Below are 20009 nucleotides of genomic sequence, written 5' to 3'. Positions count from 1 at the left end.
ATGCCACGTAACATATAAGTCAGATGGTATTACTGAACGGCTCCTATTTTTAACAATGTATTTTCTACAAAAGACAGACTTTCCCCCCAAAATGGATTTGAAGTATATACATGCTAGACAAAACCAGAACTTCGTGGGGAGGGCGGGGTAGAAATTGAATAAATAAATAAATAAATAAATAAATGATTTATGAAAAGTGCTTCCACAAGATGTGGTGAAGAACAATGGTTTAGGAGGCTTTCAAAGGCAAAGGAGGAGAGGATGATGTGGCTAGTAGCCACACTAGCTATAGGTTTAGTGGCAGTCTGCTTCTGAATGCTAGTTGCTGGGGAATCCACAACAGAAATGGGCTTCCATAAGGATGAGGCTCCGCACCCTCAGAAAACAGGATGCTACATCAGGCTATTTGGTCTGGTGCTTTTTAGATGTTTACATACTCTTATTGCTGTGTGAATTTAATCAAACCACTCACATGGTTTAGAAATCAAATGTAAAAGTTTCAGAAGTTGAATGACAAACAGAAATGTAAGATTATACTCAGAAAAAACGGGGTGTAGCAGCCTGATTAGCCCAGTTTGGTCTGAACTCATGGAGGAGAGGTTGCTGTGGCTAGTAAACACACTAGCTACAGGTTTAGAGGCAGTCTGCTTCATGGTCAGTATTTGGATGGAAGACCACAAAGAAAGACTGAGGCTGATACATACATGAAGGTAATGGCAAACCACCACTATTCATCTCATGCTTGGAATGCCCATTTGTGGGTGTACTTCACACAGTATAACATATGAGAGTCTTTCCTGCAAGGTGGTAGTGTGTAAAGAATAATTTTCACTATGATCTTTCAAACAACAATGTACGTTGCCAGTCTCTATGTGGGGCCTGAAGCTCTCCTGGAATTACAGTTACTCTCCAGGCCACAGATACCAGCTTCCTTGGAGGAAATGGCAGTTTTGGAGGGAGGACCCCATGGCATCACACCTTTGCTGAGTTTCCTTGCCTCCCCAAACTCTACTCTTTCCAGGCCACACCTCTAAATCTCCAGGAATTTCCCAAATCAGAGTTGGCAACCCTAGTTCAAACAAACACACCTCTGCAACAGCAGATGGCTATGGGTTAAATGTCTTGTAAAGGCTCCCTGCCATCTATGCAGGCTGCATGGTACAGACTTCTGCCTGCCCCCAATAAAAAGCAACAACAGCTATTTAAAAGCCCCTAAATGACTGGGAAGAGGGCTGCTGCTGTTCTTTTTAATGCAGATCCCAGAGGTTCTGTGTTATCAGGTGGCTAGAAATTGCAAAGAGCACAACCCATTTATACCCAGTTATTAATAGCAGTCCATATAGCTAAGCGTGTTCTGTCATGAACAGCGTATAATAAACACATGTGCATGTGTTAAGCTGCTCTGCTTTACAGCTTTTCTTCTGTGTGAATGCCATGATTTCCATTTCTATTTTACTGTCTTGAATTGCCCCACAGGCAGCAAAGGAATAGAAAGGGCTTGTCCAGAAGTGGGCAAACAGAGATTATCTGAGGAGATGAAATACTGCTCTGTTTGTCTGAAGTGATATTATAGAGTATAAAATAAGGCTGCAGGGAACAGTTTAAGGCTGAGACTTTTTCTCAAGCAATTCAGAATCAACTGACTGAAATACACCAGCTGCCGTAGGCTGAAGTGCAGAGAGTTTATTACAGTTACAGAAGTTAGTTTATCCTGTTGCAATTAACTCAGGAGAATTCCGGTTTTTGTATTTTCATTAGACTTTTACCAGCTACCACTGGAAGAATGCCTGGCACCGTTGGATTTATACTCCCCCAGTGACAATTTGGAGGGGAAAAAGGTTGGTTAGTTAGCCTTGGAAGGTCCAGTTGTAGCTCCGAGCATTAAAACAAAGAATTAACTTTAAAGAAACAACTTATTTCCACGAAAAGAACTGTTGATAATCATATATTTTATCTACGTTCCAGAATAACTGGGAAGGTCAAAATCATTTATATGGCCACTTCACCACAGGAAGTTGAGGATCTTCATTTGAACCATGGGTCACTGAGTTTTGGTCTAGAAACCTATTTTGAATGTCCAAACACAGCCATGTAATTTGTGAAGTAGTAATTAAAGGGGCTTCCTCTAAATCAGGAAATCATTTTGATAAAGGTAACAGGGCTGTATTATAACAACATGTCCAGGGAGGAGCTTTTATAAAAGGAACAAGACTGTGGACTATACCACTGTGTATATAATGTAATAATAATAACAGTAGAAGAAGAAAAAACAAACCCTGAATGACTTCACCCAGAAAAGCAAAGAAAACCTTCTAGCTGAAGTATCCAAGGCAGAGTTATTTAAGGTTACAGAAACAAAAAAAGATTTCAATCAAAACTCACTTTAACAACTGGAAATTGCATGGGCAATAGCTGAAGACATAGAGAACAAAGTTGATAGTGAAAATACCTGAAAGTGGCTCCAAAATGGGCACTTGAAGAAAGAAACGGAAGGACTCATTCTACCTCTTGAACCAAACCCCAAACCAAACCAAAGCCCCACACGAACTGAGCTGGTCCAGTGAGTTCAGATCCTCCCTTCTCCTGGCCATGGCAAGCAGAGACTGCCCTGAAAGGGACTTCCCTTCCACCTTTCTCCCAGCTGCAGGAGAAATCATTCTGTGATTCTCTTGTTTTTGCTTACAGGTTTAAATGGCTGGCAGCCATTTCACCAGTTGGTTTTGCTTCCCCCTTCAAGGGGGGGGGGGAGTGAAACTGAAGGGTTTAATGTCCACTAGCCATTTAAACATAACAGCTGACTGGGTCTGCTGGCCAGCTGTTGGATTTAAATGGCTGGCAGCCATTTAATCATTTGGTTTCACTTTCCCCCCTTTGAAAGGGGGGAGCAAAACCAAGAGATTTAATTGTTTGCAGCTAATTAAAGACAAGGGGGGGGGACAAAATTTGACCTGGAATATACTGAAGATGCTACAAGGATCAAGCTACAACAGATAAAATATAATCAAAATAAATATTTATTATGTGGTGTACACAATGGTAAAATTAAAAACATAGGGCCTGAAATCCAAGCAATCTTTATATATCCTCTTCCCAATGTTGTTTAACAACTTTATGCACCCCCTTGCTCAGCTGGTGTGGGATTATGGGCTTGGGTGTCACCAGTATGCTGATGACACCCAGCTCTATCTGCTGATGAGTGGCCAGCCAGAGGCTGCCCCAGAAAATCTGACCAGGGTTTTGGAGGCCATGGTTGGTTGGTTAAAGCAGAGCAGGCTGAAACTAAATCCATCAAAGATGGAGGTCCTGTGGCTCAGTGGGGGGGGGGTCGGGAGGGGTTGCCAACTCCCTTTCTTGATGGGGTGCTAACAGCTAGCCATCTGTCAGGGCTTTTGGAGTGATCCTGAATGCTTTTCTTTCAATGGAGACCCAGGTCACAAAGATGGTTAAGCTGGCATTTTACTATCTTTGCCAGGTTAAGCAGTTGGCTCCATACCTGTCGCCCTCTGACCTAGCCATGGTGATCCATGCAACAGTCATCTCCAGGTTCGATTACTTTAACTTGCTTTATGCAGGGCTTCTCTTGAGGTTGATTCAGAAAATGCAACTGGTTTAGAATGCAGCTGCAAGGGTTCTGACAGGAACGCCTTTTAGAGCGCACATCCAACCAGTGCTCTATCAGCTGACTGGCCCCAGATTGAAGACCAGATCAAATTCAAGGTTTTGGTGTTAACCTTTAAAGCCCTTAACAGTCAGGGACCAGCATGCCTTCGGGACTGCCTCTCCTGGTACGTCCCCCTCAGAGCATTATGCTTGAGTGGCCAAAATCTACTGGTGGTCCCCAGCCCAAAGAGCATTTGGTTGTCCTCAACCAAAGCCAGGGCCTTTTCAGCCCTGGCCCCAGCATAGTGGAACACTCTTCTAAGAGAGATAAAGGCCCTGCGGGATTTGGTACAATTCCACAGGGCCTGCAAAACAGTTTTTCTGCCAGGCCTATGGTTGAGGACACTGATGGGCTCCTTGTCAATAGGCTTATCTAGTTTTTGGCCTCCCCCTCCTATCCGCCTATCTCCCCCCTGCTCCCCCTCTTTTCCCCTTCTATCAGATGCCTGTACACTGCCCTCTATAGGAGTTTTTACACCATCTTAAAACTGTATAGTAGCTTTTTTAATGATTTTATTGTATTTATTGAATGTGATTTTTTTTTTAATGTTGGAAAGTTTTTATAATGTATATTTTATAAATTATCACCCAATCTGAACTAGTTTCGTGGAGAGCAGGACATAAATTGAATTTAAAAATATGCTGTAATATTTTCCAAATACAGATGATGAACATGTCAATTGACCAACACAAGACCATGCATGTTTCAGCCTCAGGGGCTTACCACAGTGGTCAATAATACACACTTATACAAAAACAAACAAACCCACACATCCAGAAACTACAATATATCAATTTTGACCAGATGTTGTTAATTTCATATATTGTGTAGTATGATGTAAGTTTATAAAGCAATCCATAGATCTAGTCACACGATAACTGCACTCACACAAAACTCTTCATTGAACATAAGAACATAAAAGAAGCCAATGTTGGATCAGGCCAATGGCCCATCCAGTCCAACACCCTGTCACACAGTGGCCAAAAATACCAGGTGCCATCAGGAGGTCCACCATTGGGGCTAGGATACTAGAAGCCCTCTCACTGTTGCCTCCCCCCCAGCACCAAGAATACAGAGCATCACTTGCACCAATCCTAGAGTTCCTATCTATACCTTGTGGCTAATAGTCACTGATGGACCTCTGTTCCATATGTTCTTCCAATTCTCTCTTGAAGCCATCCAAGCTTGTAACCACTACCACCTCCTGTGGCAGTGAATTCCATGTGTTAACCACTCTTTGGGTGAAGAAGTACTTCCTTTTATCCACTCTAAGCTAACTGCTCAGCAATTTCATTGAGCGCCCACAAGTTATTGTATTGTGAGAAAGGGAGAAAAGTATTTCTTTCTCGACCTGCTCTATCCCATGCATAATCTTGTAAACCTCTATCATGTCACCGCTCAGTTGTCATTTTTCCAAGCTAAAGAGCCCCAAGCACTTTAACCTTCTTCATAGGAAAAATGTTCCAATTCTTTTATCATTCTAGTTGCCTTTTTCTGCACTTTTTTCCAGCGGTATACTATCCTTTCTGAGGTGGTGACCAGATTGCCTTTTTCTGCACTTTTTCCAGCACTATACTATCCTTTCTGAGGTGGTGACCAGAATTGCACACAGTATTCCAAATGAGGTCGCACAACTGATTTATACAGGGGCATTATGATCCTGGCTGATTTGTTTTCAATTCCCTTCCTAATAATCCCCAGCATAGCGTTGGCCATTTTTATTGCCGTCAGACACTGTCTCGACATTTTCAGTGAGTTATCTACTATGACTCCAAGATCTCTCTCTTGGTCAGACTCTGCCAGTTCAGACCCCATCAATGTGTATTTATATTTGGGATTTCTGACTCCAATGGGCATCACTTTGCACTTGGCCACATTGAACCCCATTTGCCATGTTGACGCTCACTCGCCCATCCTCAACAGATCCCTTTGGAGTGCCTCACAATCCTCCCTGGCTTTTATCACCCAGAAAAATTTCGTGTTATCTGCAAATTTAGCCACTTCAAATGAGAAATAGTGTTTGGAACTTTACACCACAATCCCAAGAGACAGCAGATTAGAAAAGAAAGAATAGAAGATCATGAAATTGGAAGATCTAGAGCACCTCAGGGAGAAGAAGATGACAATTGTGTCAGTTGTCACTGGAGTCCTTGGAGCAGTACCTAAAAGTCTCGAGAAACACCTGGACATTATGGGCATTGAGCAAATAACACCAGCTCAGCTCCAGAAGACAATGTTGCTTAGAACAGCAAGTAGCCTGTGAAAATACATCTGCAGTTCCCATGAACAGGGAAATTGCAGAGCACCATCTACCAGCCAAATATCTGACTGTGACTAATGATAATAATGATAATGATGATGATGATGATGATGATAATAATAATGTTTTACACATTCACTATGGCTCAAAGGTCTTTTAAGAAGAGGGTTGAAACTGGGTATGATGGACCCCTGCTTGTTCTTTACTGTGAGGCAGATTTTCACACAAGAACACTTAGTAACATATTTTAATAATAGAATTATAACTTTCTACGAGTCCCACCCTGTGATAAAGAAATTATTAGGCTTTTGCCCAGGCCAGAGATTTATTGTAGCTAAGCAGGAGCCCTCTTGTAAATCTCTTTGTAAATGGCACTTGACACGAAGTAAAGTTCAAACAAGAATGTTGAGTTTATTGAACAGGCACAGTTGGTTTAGAAATAGGCAGGGGAAAAGAAGCTGAGGTAAATTTTGCTGTTTATACAAATTATAATATTCTGAATAGACAACACAGTATAGTCAAAGCTTATTTTCTTACAAACTCAGTTCTTAACTATGAGAGTTTTGTTGGTCTTGAAGATTTCTTTCAGCAACAATGTGTCTTAATAAAGTTTCATATAACTGAGTTTCCTGGAAGTTAGTACTTTCTTCCAGTATTTAAAAATGCTAGTGGGATTACAGTTTTTCCTTTTCACATAAACCAGGAGTCCTTTCTGAGTTGAACCCACTGAATAACTGGGTAAGAAATATCCTTCTCTTTCTAGGAGCAATAATCCTTTTCTGTTTGGCTAGACTGGCAGTTTCAACCTACTGTCCAGTCTCTTCTATTGGACCTAAACTCCATTTCTGAAGACTGTGAATAAATGGAATTCAGCTAAGACTGACACTTAGACTTTAAGTTCTAATTTCTAAACTTTTCCTCAAATGTGTTCGTACACAGTAAGGGAAAGGAGTTGTGTCCCTTCACTTCCAAAGTGAACTTGTCTGTTTCCCTCAGATCAACACACACACTTCTTCTGCCTGGCAACCACCAAGTCAAAGTCCAAATGATGACTGACCCCCCCTGACAAGACTGACAAGACTTTTGAAAGTTCTCCTCAGCTGGTGCTGACTAATTAGAGAAAAGAGGTTCACGCAGGCAGCAGCCTGTCTATCAAACTGTGCTTTACAGTGAGGTATTAACCCTAATCGCCCAGCTCTCTGCATTTGATGCACTAAGCATCCTGGTTTTGAAGGTCAGTTTGTCACAGTGGGGTTGCCCAATGTGTTCAACTTAAGGACCAAGAAAAACCAGGGATATCATCATTGATGGCTGTTTGGAGAGTAAGTACTACTTTAAACTGACACTGTATGAGTTTTTATATATATATATATATTTTTTTTTTGCAACGGGAGTAGAGTCCAGGCCTGTGTGTGGATTCAAGGAATCCTTAAGCATCTGGACCGCACTCTTTTAAGTAAATACTTTCCTTCCTGGCATGGGGTAAGCTGTGTGAGTGAACCACGAATGGTTCAATCAACAGTGTAAATGTTGCTACTTAAGGAAAATGTTTAAAAAGGAAGATACCATTAGAATAAAATGGGAATTAAATTAAGGGTACTTTTTTGGGGGGGGGAAATATTGCCAGAAATCATGTATGGTCTGAGTGAAATAGTATTAGTTTTGTTTTTTAAAATTCAGAACTCTTTTGTAGGATATTTCCCAGGGAAACTATAACTCTGTGATCTTTTCCTTCACATTATAACATGAATCTTAAAAAAAATAAGGACTGGTCAATCAAAGCAAAAATATAAGTGGATGAATGTATTAACTGCGACTAACTTAAAAAACAGTGATTGTGACATTCCACTGTTAGGGGTGGGCAGAACAAATTTTGACCTGTGATTTGTCCATGACGCATTTAAAATGGCTTTTTCTGTTTTATATCCTAATTAAATTTGAATAATGAAGACCTCATGATGTGAGGCACATGTCGCTAAATGGGTTGCTTAAGCCCAGTGTGTTAACTATCAGTGTGCGGCCCTAAGTAGCTGAATCTCACAGCTTGGTGCTTGCCATAAAGAACGTATAGTCATGTTCCTGTGGGGGAAAGGCTCTAGAGAAAAACAATTTGGAGTTTCATTTGCCCCAACACAGTTGCAATTACGTAGAGGCTTTAATTTCAGCAACCACATATAAAACCACACAGAAGGAATTAATTCTCAGTCCAGCTGAAGTAAAAAAAAAAGAAAAAGAAAAGAAAAAGGGAGGGAGGGAGCAAGAATCTGTAACTGATTGGCAGTGTTTCTGCTATGTGACAAAAATATATTACAGAGGGAATAGAATCAAAATGTAATACATGCACTATGGAATATAAGTAGAAAAGGCAATCCAGATTGTGTAGTTTGGTTGTCAGAACTTGTGCAAGATGTAACTTTACCTGGACTTGAGCTATGGTTAAGGAATCAGGGCCAGAGAATTTTACATTCCTTCTTATCTAAGTCCTTTCCTTCTTATATGCAAATCCCTTCCCCATTACACTTGTTAAGCATTTCAATTGACAAGCATTAACCTTCATTTAACACAAACTGGGGCTATGATGATCTTTCCCTCTTCCCTCCCTCATATGCAAGATTTCCCCTTCTTTCTTGCTGAGCAGCCCCCTTTTCTCTATTTTCTTCTCATTTATTTGTCTATGGCTGCCCTACCCAGTTGCTTTATTATCTCCCTTATATATAAAAGCCGAGTGGTGGTGCCAGTTCTCTAGAACATTTGACACACTCTGGAATTGGTTGGCGCCCTGGTGTGTCACTCAGAATCTGTCCCTATCCACTGGCTGCATTGCTTGGGTCTTGCCTCCAACATTCTAAACAGTTTGCTTTTCCTCCCCCCCCCATAGCCAGTCAGAACACAGAGGTTATTTGCATATGCAGCCTCATTGGCCTTTGTCTCGGAACACAGAGGTTGTTTGCATATGCGACTTGATTGGCTTTTGCCTCTAACATTCTAAACAGTTTGCTGTTCTGAGGTAAAATGTGTCCAATCTCCAAGTGAGGGCTGGAGATCACTCAGAATTACAACTGCTTTCCAGATGGCAGAGATCAGTTCCCCTGGAGAAAATGGTGGGCTCTGTATCCTTATATGCTGCTGAGGTGGCCCCCGTATGACAGCCAATGTAACGTAGCAGTCAGGGCTTCAGAGCACGGGAGAGGCTGCAGGTGTGTGTGTGGGGGTGGAAAGCTGAAGAGTGAGGGGGAAATAAAGGTAGGTTGATGATTGGCTGGGAAGGAGATAGGGTTGCCAACTCCAGGTAGGAAATTCCTGGATATATGAGGGATGGAGCCTGGAGAGGGTGAGGTTTCAGGAGGCGTGGGACCTCGGACAGGTACAAAGCCATAGACTCCACGCTCCAAACCAACCATTCCCTTCTGGGAAACCATCGTTGCCAATCTACAGGTGAGGGCTGGAGATCACTCAAAATTATAACTGTTCTTTAGGTAGCAGAGATCAGTTCCTCTGAAGAAAATGGTGGACTCACTGTCATTATACCCTGCTGAGGTTACCACAGCAAATTGACACTGAGTGTCCAAGGCCAGGGCACCCGCCCAGAGCCTCTTTCTAGAGCTCGTTGTATTTATTTCCATAACGGGCCTTTTTCCTAGTATACATATATTTTGATGCTAGCCCAACCCAGGGAACTGAGGGAAGAGACACAATCACCTTCTTATATTCTGCTTTTGAAATGGCACATGAGAGGCTTTTGAAAGTTCAAAATAAACAAAAAGTTTTATTTAATTTGGAGGGGGAAAGGTCAGGAGGAATTAGGTGTAGGAAGTATGAGGGGAACAGATAATAAAACTGAGGTAACTTTGTTTTCACACAAACACCAGATATCTTGTTGCCAAAAGGTAAGTGTTCCTGCTATTCAACAAGGTCTTTAAAACTTTGGGGCGAAGAGGCCTTTTTACAGTTTCTGCTTAAACACTGAGCCGGCCTTGGCTGGGAGGGTGAGGTAGAAATTTAATCAATCAAATCAAAACACTCAAGCATAGGTTTCTGAGTTTCACTGGCATTTACACGTAAGAAGGCAGGAACATACAACCAAGTTCTCCAAATCCTTCTTTAAACACAAACCAGGGATCACTTCTCTTTACTAGAAACGATTTCCCTTTTTTTGGCTTGAATGAGGATCCACCATGATCCACTCAACTCTCTTAGCCTCCTTCCCAGTCCACAGTCAGTGCTTAACTGACTCTTCTTCAACTGTCAGTTCCCAATTGTCATTCCTTAACTGAGCCTCTTAACAGAATTTCCTTAGAACAGCCTGTCACTCAAAGGTTTTCAGACTCTGTTAGGCATTAATCCTTGACAGTCCATCACAGGCACATTGAAAATCAGTAAAATGCTGAGGAGTGTGTGAGTGGACCTGTATCTAGTTTGAAGGGCTATGCATTTGCTACTTTTAGTATCAGGCAGTTAACATATTAATTTTTGCTTGTTTTAAACCTGTTAAATTGTTTTTTAAAAAATCTTTTGCCGTAATAATCTGATGCATTTTTAGTCACATTATAAACTGCTATAGTTGAAAGACTTCAAGTGGTCAAAAGGTACATCCATAATACATAAATATGTATACTAATTGTTGAACACAGAGGGTTGGCTCCAAAGATTCCTTATGAATAAGGAGCCTTCCAGCAGGGGAACATGTCTCTTTTGCCAGCACAAGAATTATTGGACTGGAGGAATGTTGCATCATTATTGGAACAGAACTTCCAGATCCAATCTATGCTCTTCATTTCTGATATAGGTTAGGCAAAAGGGGATCAATAGTCAAAAAGTTGGATCCAGAACAGCATTTCCACTTGAACTACAGCTCTTGCACATGTGGAAATGCAAGAAAAAGACTGCAGTAGCTGCTTGCACTGTCAGACTTATTGTAGCCCCGCTTGTGTTGCAAGATCTTCTGCAACCAATCCCAGAGTTTCAGGAAATGAACCTAGCAGCTTCTTCATTCTCACAAATGATTCCCTGAAGTACAATATGGGAGAGGAAGATTAGTGCACAAGATTATGTATATGTCATTGTGTATATGAGCAAACTTTTGGAGTGAGTGACTCAGCATGCCTGGACATTGGGGACTGCTACATCACTCTAAGTATGTATAGGTGTTATCTTTTTGAATGGGATGCCTCTTTTTGTCTTAACCTGGGAGCTGTCTTAACCTGACTCTCTCTCTCGCTTTGTCCTCTCTCTCCCCAGATGGTCTTCCATGGAGACACATGTCTCTGCAGCTCCCCCCTGTAGATACAAGGCCCTCATACTCCCACACACCTGATACAGGACCAGAGATGAGACTAAAATGTGAGTGACACTGTCTTCACATAGCTCAGGGAGGACTATGTAGTTGCTGAAAAGCATCCTTTACAACATTTAGAGAAACATCTTTTTCACACACAGTCTTTAATCAGAAAGGACGAAGTATAATTGCACAGTAAGAGGCAACATATATATAGTACTAGGAATAAGGCCTGTTGTGGAAATAAATACAACGAGCTCTAGAAGAGGCTCTGGGCGGGTGCCCTGGCTTTGGGCACTCAGTGTCAATTTGCTGTGGTGACCTCAGCAGGGTATAACGACACAGAGTCCACTGTTTTCTCCAGGGGAACTGATCTCTGCCATCTGAAGAACAGCTGTAATTCTGAGTGATCTCCAGCCCTCGCATGGAGATTGAAATCCAAACAAAACATCTATGACAAAAATAATGAAAAGTCAATAAAGATACATATGCAAAATTGTTTACTATAATAATTCTGTAGAAAACTCTCTTCTTATATCGCTTACATGCAACGGATTTTGTGCAACGTGGCTCGGGAGCTGCGGTGGCTCAATGGTTAAGACACTGAACTGCAGGCTGTGGAAGGTCAGTAGTTCAGCAGTTTGAGACCCGAGTGCCACATGATGGAGTGAGCTCCCATCTCTAGTTCCAGCTCCTGCCAACCTAGCAGTTCGAAAGCAAGAAATTGCAGATAGAGAAATAGGTACCACTTCAGTGGGAAGGTAACAGTGTTCCGTGCGCCTTGGTGTTTATTCATGCTGGCCACATGACCACGGAAACGTCTTCGAATAGCTCTGGCTCTTCGGCTTTGAAACGGAGATGAGCACCACAACCCTAGAGTCAGATTCGACTGGCTTTCGAGCAAGGGAACCTTTACCTTTACCTGTGATTGCAAGGAGATCAATTTCTTAGATGTCAGTGTTAAAAGGGTGGGAAATAGAATACAGACCAGCACATACAGAAAATCTACGGATGCAAATTCCTTTGTCTAATGACAACTTCCACCCATCACACCTGAAAAAGAATCTACCTTATTCCCAGCTGTTGAGGCTTAGGAGAAACTGTAGCCAGTACTCTGACATAAGGATTAGGAAACAACCGGGCATGTTCCCAGACAATTCAGAGTTTAAAGAAAAATGGTATGCCATTATGAACAAGTGCTCCTACGATTTGATGGCTCTTTTAATTGAAACAGCCAAGACTGAGAGTTTTAAATTGGAGCAAGGACTGGAAATTTTGAGAATGGATATTAATAAAACTCCCCTCCCCAAACCCAAAGGAACGCAAGTACTCTTGAGTGGCGGTTGATGGGCCAATGGCTGAGGGAGCACACTGCACAGGCAATGGGAGAGCTGGAAATGGCCAATACATAAGGGAATCATTATTAAAGATACTGTGGTCAGCTGTTATTGTGTGTCAGTTGGAAACATTCACCATGTGGTGATATTGGTAAACAAGGCACACTCAGAAAGCATTCCTGTGTTGAGAAACTGTTTCCAAGTTTTCTGAGAACAATATAGATTAAATCTTTTAGGAGATAATTTCTTCTAGGTGACCTAATGTTGTTCAAGCCTTAAACATCCGTCAGAACGAATGAAAACTTCTGAATTTCAACCCAGTTTCTAAACTTCAACAAATGAAAACTTCTGAACTGTAACTCAAGCTTCTGAACTTGAACCCAAGTTTCTGAACTTCAGCCTAGGAGAACAGATTTCAGAAATCACCAATAATAAGTAACGAAGACATTTTAAAAGTTGGTGTGATGCCCCTTCTCCAATCACACAGAGGGCCTACCACCCTCAGCAACCTCCCTCCCTCCCTCTCTCTCTCAGGTTCAGGGTTATCATAGGTCAGGATGTCACAAGCTACCCTTCTTGTCTGTTTTAAAAATATACAGAGAGTCATGACCATCTCACACCTCAGGTCCTGTCTCTCAATCCCAGAGACATTCACAGAGAGGGCAGCTCAGCCTCCTTAAAAAAAGATCCAGATAGGCCTGCTGAGGCTTCCCTCCCCCCTCACTTTTCTTAGCAGCTTTCCCAAAGCTGCTCCAGGCGGACCCACCAAGGCCTCCCCCACTTGCTTTCACCATCTTCCCCTGCTTTCAGCGACTTGCCTGGTGCAGCTCCAGGCAGCCCAGGCCTCGTGGCAGCTCCCAGGATCTGCTGCCACCACAGCAGAAGCCTCTGCTGCAGGTAAGTGTGTAGTCTGCACATATGCAGACAATGCTTTTAAGGGGGGGTATTTTAACCCTCCAATGTCTTTTTTGAAACTCTTCAGAGGTTAACCTAGGAGGTTAACTAAGTTTGCAGAAAAGGCTATTTGGGGTAAGTGTGCCCCCGATCAGCAGATTTAGAAATCCACAGATGGAGGCACCATTTGGAATTAGATAAATAGATGAGACTAACTGATTTGATTAGCTTAAAAGGGCCTGGCTAAGTTTTTTGCTACAAAACATGCAGCATTATAGAGCTTTTCTCCCTTTCTCACATTACAAGAACTCGTAGGCACTCAATGAAAGTGCCGAGCAGTCGGGTTAGAATGGATAAAAGGAAGTACTTCTTCACCCAAAGAGTGATTAACACATGGAATTCACTGTCACAGGACGTAGTAGTGGCTACAAGCATGGATGGCTTCAAGAGGGAATTGGATAAACATATGGAGCAGAAGTCCATCAGTGGCTATTAGCCACAAGGTATAGATAGGAACTCTTAGTCTAGGGCAAGTGATGCTCGGTATTCTTGGTGCTTGGGGGGCAACAGTGGGAGTGCTTCTAGTATCCTGGCCCCACTGGTGGACCTCCTTATGGCACCTGGTATTTTTGGCCACTGTGTGACAGAGTGTTGGACTGGATGGGCCATTGGCCTGATCCAATATTGGCTTCTCTTATGTTCTTATGTTTTCTTTTTAAAAGCAACTTGAATAAACTCTGAATAACTCTGAATAAGCTGAATAACTCTTGATAAAGGGTAGACAGAAAAGCAGTTTGAAACCAGTTTGCCATCTGAATTTAGAGAGTAATAGAAAGAGTATGACTTGAGAATTATGAGTTGCCTCCGGATGAAGCCTACTGGGGGGACTCTTATAAACTGGATTCAGGGTTAGCAGCTTTGCTATCTTTTGTTAGCATGGCAATAGGCTCAATTCACATAAATGAATGTGCGTATTATAAAGACACCCTAGGTATTCAGCACTCTCTCATCCAAAAGAAGTCAAAGTATGTACTGTTGGCCTGCAACTTCTATCTGCTAGAGGAAATGGGGAAGATGAGACTCTGTTACTGAGATAGAAAATATTAACAATCTCAGAAAATACTAACATATCAGCATCTATGTATTCTCTCTACTTTGCGAGACACAATTTTTTTAAAAAAGGATGTGATATACAAAAGATTTGGAAGCTGGATCAAATATTAATTTTAATTACAAAATATTTGATCTAATTTACTACATTTGAGATTTATTACTGTAATGTGACACATCATGTTTATCATGCAGCCACTATGCATAAAACCTCAGGACACTGGAGATCCATAGCCTGGGCTGGTGTTGCAGTGACAGTCAACCAGTATAGTAGGACAGAATGAATACTGGCTCAATTTAAATGAGATTCTAGATGGATACAAGGTCACATGGGTTTTTCTTATCCACCACCAACATCACACTAAAATTTGCCCTCAATATGAATTCATTCTGAATACAAAGATGTTGGGTAACATAATACATATGTACTACTTTTTGTAACTTACAGTGCCCATTGCCAAAATATAGTCTCTTCTCATCAGTGCCGTGATTTGATTTACTATGCCCACAGAACCTACAAGAAATAATAGCTTTTAAAAAAATCAGAAATGCATACACTGTTGACTTACAAAAAAGAGAATGAAACATTTCCTTTAAATAACTAAATACCTGGTATGAATTTTAATACCATTTATTCTCTGTACCTTACAGAGTCGAGATAGTTCTGAGGGAATTTGGCTAATGACAAAATATGTTGATTTTTGACCACACCAGTTAGGTTTTACAGTTGCCTTAGAATGTGTTTATAGCTGTTTTAAACAAGTTCCGTAGGACTGGTGCTACTTTTGTTAGCAGCCTCATTAACGTATGTAACTGTGCCTACGTCCTACTCAGCAGATGAGGGCCTAAATGGACTAACCATTTTATTTATTTATATAAAATATTTATTTCCCATTTTATCTCTTCAGACCAGGTGGCTAACAATGTAGCAACCAGGTCATGATAATACACTGTAATAGCCTGATTAACAAGCTTAAAACGCACAAATAACAAAGCATCCAAGATTAAAACACTGAAAACTGGAAAACACAAAGAATGAACACAGTCAAATTTGCTAAAGAAATTCAGTCTCCACCGAATGCTCTCTGGAACAAGACTATCTTATATGCTTTCCTAAACACAACATAGGGTTGCTATGTGCCTGTGGGAGTGGTAAATCTCCCACCCCGCAGCAGGCCTTGCCTACCAGCACTCCAGTAGCCAGAGAGGGAAAGAATTTTCTTAAATCACTGTCAGCAACAACACCTCTCTAGGAATAACTAGAAACTCTATGGTAAAATCATAGAGTTTTCAGAAGTTCCTACAGAGGCTTGATGCCACTTCTGGGGAAAACCTGGAAGTTACATCAGTCCTCTGTAGGAATTATAGAATCATAGAGTTGGAAGGGACCTCCAGGGTCATCTAGTCCAACTCCCTGCACAATGCAGGAATCACTAAAACCACTCTGGTTTTACCATAGAGTTTCTGGTGATCCCTAGACAGGTGTGATGTTACTTCTAGGTTTTCCTGGAAGTGATACTATGCCATTGCTAATGGCCCATATCCCTGCCCCTTCTGGTCTCCCACTGTACTAAGTGAAGGCACTCTCTGCACTGGCTCTGGTAGGCCATTCCAAAGGACTGGACCCAGCATAAGAAAAGCCACGATGTAGTTATAACCATACAGACAATCCCAAGATAGGGAACCTTGAGGGAAGGCTTCAATGAAATGTAACTGGTAAAGAGGTCCATTCTTGTCAGTGACAGTGTCTTAGGAAAAGTGCTAATTTTTGCAATGTAGCAGGAAATAAATGGCTAAAATAGTGATGAACTAACCTCCCAATCAGGATGTAAACCACAATTGTGAGCAGAATAATTGCTATTGCAGCTGAAACGGCAATCATCACAACCTGGCTATTCTCACTGGAAATGGAAAAAGCTAGAAGTCAAAGGAAATAAAAATGAGTTTAAATATATATATATTTATATAACCACAGACAAATGTAGTCAGCAGACAAATTAAATCATTATATCACTTTCTTCTCAACTTGGGGGCAACCATACTCAATTTCTCAGTCAGGAAACTGTTCACTCTTTACTAACTGATTATATAGATCTGTTTACAATTCTGTAGTATTTAGTGGAAATAAAATATATCACAATGATCATCATTAGTTTTTACTGATGACTTAAAATCAAACTGGGAATGTTTAGCTACAGAAATCTAGCATAATGGATGAAACAGTTCAACAGTCCATTAATTTCTTTAGTAAAGTACATGGTTCAGAAAATGGGAGTCTTAAATCAGCTTTGTTTGTTTCAATTCAACTTCTAACACAAATGAAAAACCTACAATGAACATTTGACTTCTCTCTCACAATCAACACTGAAATCAATGGAAATTAAAAGTGCTTCATCTTAGTTGGATTGTGTCCAAAGCAATCAACTACACAAGGATCTAGGCATTAAAATTCTCAAAGTTATTGTAACACAAGAATATCCATATTCAACATATAATTGCCAAAGTGATCAATGAAAATTTGCTCCAAAATAAAATTAGTATAATAAATAACATAAAATCTAATTAGTATAATAAATAATCTAATATGCAGAGCTCTTCAACACCATTATATTATTCTTCCACAACAGGCATATATGTTGACACAACACACACAAAAATATTTCTTTCCCATACATTCCCATAAATTAGCCTCTAAATGATTTTTAATACTCTATGTGCATCATATAATTTATTTCAAGAGCTAAAGGTTACTGTAATAGCCATTTGTTAACTAAAGTAAAGAGGTCAGCTATTTTCCAGAAAGAGCTGGAATTTTTAAAAGCTCACAAATCTCAAAAATTCAAACATGTCAAGTGTAAGATTATTTGGCTTGCTACTAAATTTCTCTGTTTGTTTTTGTGAGACATTATATTCTTCAAACAGAACATTTCTTAAACTTCAGACGCTTGGGCTCTGGGACAAGTAAAAGTTATCACTATAATATCTGTGTTATGCTATAAGCTTGGAATTCCCCCTTCCCTCTCCAAAATGCATACATCTGACAAATTAATCAGGACTAACTACTGGATCATTTTATTATTGCTAAATGTCATTACAGTTGAGACAGACAGATTGAAAGTTAATCTGTCAAATATTTTCAATAATTCTGTTGAGGGAAGCAAGTCTCAAAACTAATAATCCAATCTGGAATGTTACAAGATACGTACTTTAAATTGAAAAACTGAACATTCCATTATCCAAATTTTAAAGTCTCTGACTAGTTTTTTTAAATAACATTGTTAATTTCTACTACAAACAAAATTAGTCTAGATATTCTGGGTCTGATGAATATGGAAAGTTTCTGTACAATGACCATTTAGGCTCATGCAAAGGGCTTAAAAACAGGCTTGATGGAGCAGACCAAAGTCCAGCATCTTGTTTCAATAGTAGCCAGGCAGATCCTTCTGGGAAGCTCACAAGAAGGACATAAAAACAACTGTCCTGCCTCATTATTTGACTGGCAGCTACTGGTATTCAGGGTTTGTGGTAAACCACTGGATTTTTTTTTTTTACTTTTTCCCCTTTGAACAGCAGATTCCTTGATGCTATGTCACAAAGTACTTTAGAGACTCTCCTCCAGTTACAGGAACAGTTTGTCATGTGACATGGGGGGAGGAAGCCTTAAGTTTAAGAAAAGCACATCCTAACCGTCTTATGGTCAAAGAATTACCTTGATCTTTTTTTTGTACTACTAGGCAAATCCCACCCCCACTCCTATTTGTAGAATATGAGTGTATTAGACTAGTTATTTAATTTAAAATACAATAATTTGCGACTGTGGGAGCATGGACTTTTCCCAGAGGGATATCAATTTGAGGACAAAACGTGATAGTGTGAATATTAACACCACCTGTGACATTACCAGGAGAGGATTACATAACTCACCCAGGACAACTATGCCATTTTATAAACTTCTGGAAGAGTTTCTGCTTTTAAGAAAAAAGTTCTCATTGTACCGTTGAAATAGGGGAGAACTCTAGTTCTTTATTTTTTTTAAAGATAGCAAATATATCCCTTGCTCTTGCTCATTTGAATTCTTCCCCCGATTTTGAGATCCGAAAGACCTGATTTTGTTTCTGAAGTGGAACAGATCCATTAGGCATTCTCCATTGTTTCCTTTTTTATTTCTGAATCTGTACAGAACATTCAGTACGAATATGGAAATAAAAGGGCAAAAATCTGCTGGTTGCTGGAGATTTTCACTCCTTCTATTTGTGTCCATTTGTGTCCTCACTACTCTTTTATATATAAGGAGAGATGTGAATGTGCCAACACCACACTGTGAATGAATCAAGATTTTCTGGGTGTGGGGTTTAGACGGTCCACATATGCATATATGTGCATTGATAAAACACCATAGCCTCATTCTTGATGGGCCTGTTTTACATAAGTTCTTGCCAATTATTAAAACCACATAAAAAGCATCTTACTAGATTCACACATACAATGTGTTATATACAATAACACAAACATAATGTGTAACAAGCACAGGATTGCATCCAGAATATATTTTTTGTAGTGCTTTATCAATGTAACTAGGAATAAATACAACGAGGTCTAGAAAGAGGTTCTGGGAGAGTGCCCTGGCCTTGGGCACTCAGCGCCAGTTTGCTGTGGTGACCGCAGCAGGGTATAATGACACAGAGTCCACTATTTTCTCCAGGGGAAAATCTCTGCCATCTGAAGAGCAGTTGTAATTCTGCGAGATCTCCATCCCTCCCCTGGAGACTGGCAACAATTCTTCCCCAATTGGGAATGGCTGGTTTGGAGGGTGGAGTCTATGGCATTGTACCTGTCTGAGGTCCCACCCCTCCTCAAACCTCACCCTCTTTAGGCTCCACCCCTCAAATCTCCAGGAATTTCCCAACCTGGAGTTGGCAACCTGATCTCCCTCCCAGCGAACCATCAACCTACCGTTATCTGCCCCCTGGCTTCAGCTTTCCATCTCCTTCTGCTCCCTCCTAGGAAGCAGTTGTAATTCTGAGTGATCTCCAGCCCCCACCTGGAGATTGGCAACAATGGTTCCCCATGAGGGAATGGCTGGATTGGAGGGTGGAGTCTATGGCATTGTACCTATCTGAGGTCCCACCCCTCCTCAAACCTCACCCTCTCCAGGCTCCATCCCTCAAATCTCCAGGAATTTCCCACCTGGAGTTGGCAACCCTATCAGGAATGGCCCCAATGAGTTTTCTCCCAGAGGCCAAAATACGTGTGGAAAGGGCCTTTTACTGACATAACCTGATTGCCTAGCAACAGGCACTGAGGAGAAAGCACAGTTGCCACCTCTGATTAGGGAAATACCTGGAGATTTGGGGGGTGGATCCTATGGAGGGCAGCATTGGGGGGGATAGAAGGACTCAGCAGGGTATAATGCCATAGGGCCTACCCTCCAAAGCAGCCATTTTCTCTAGGGGAACTGATCCCTGTCATCTG

The 20009-nt window shown here is 41.0% G+C and overlaps 1 protein-coding gene across 1 annotated transcript in view; it reads right to left on the bottom strand.

Moving 5' to 3' along the window:
* EPHA3 (EPH receptor A3) overlaps positions 1–20009 on the bottom strand; it is a 306093-nt gene that overhangs the window by 52723 nt on the left and 233361 nt on the right. The window contains exons 9-10 of the mRNA XM_015406944.1: positions 16352–16454; positions 14984–15051 (exon numbers count right to left, since the gene is read on the bottom strand). Coding sequence (XP_015262430.1) covers positions 14984–15051; positions 16352–16454 — 171 coding nt within the window. The remainder of the gene's footprint in view (positions 1–14983; positions 15052–16351; positions 16455–20009) is intronic.

The sequence above is a fragment of the Gekko japonicus genome, unplaced genomic scaffold (assembly GCF_001447785.1).
Source record: "Gekko japonicus isolate JY-2015 unplaced genomic scaffold, Gekko_japonicus_V1.1 scaffold1450, whole genome shotgun sequence".
In the NCBI taxonomy this organism is placed as follows: Eukaryota; Metazoa; Chordata; class Lepidosauria; order Squamata; family Gekkonidae; genus Gekko; species Gekko japonicus.
This window is presented reverse-complemented; position numbering and strand designations above follow the sequence as displayed.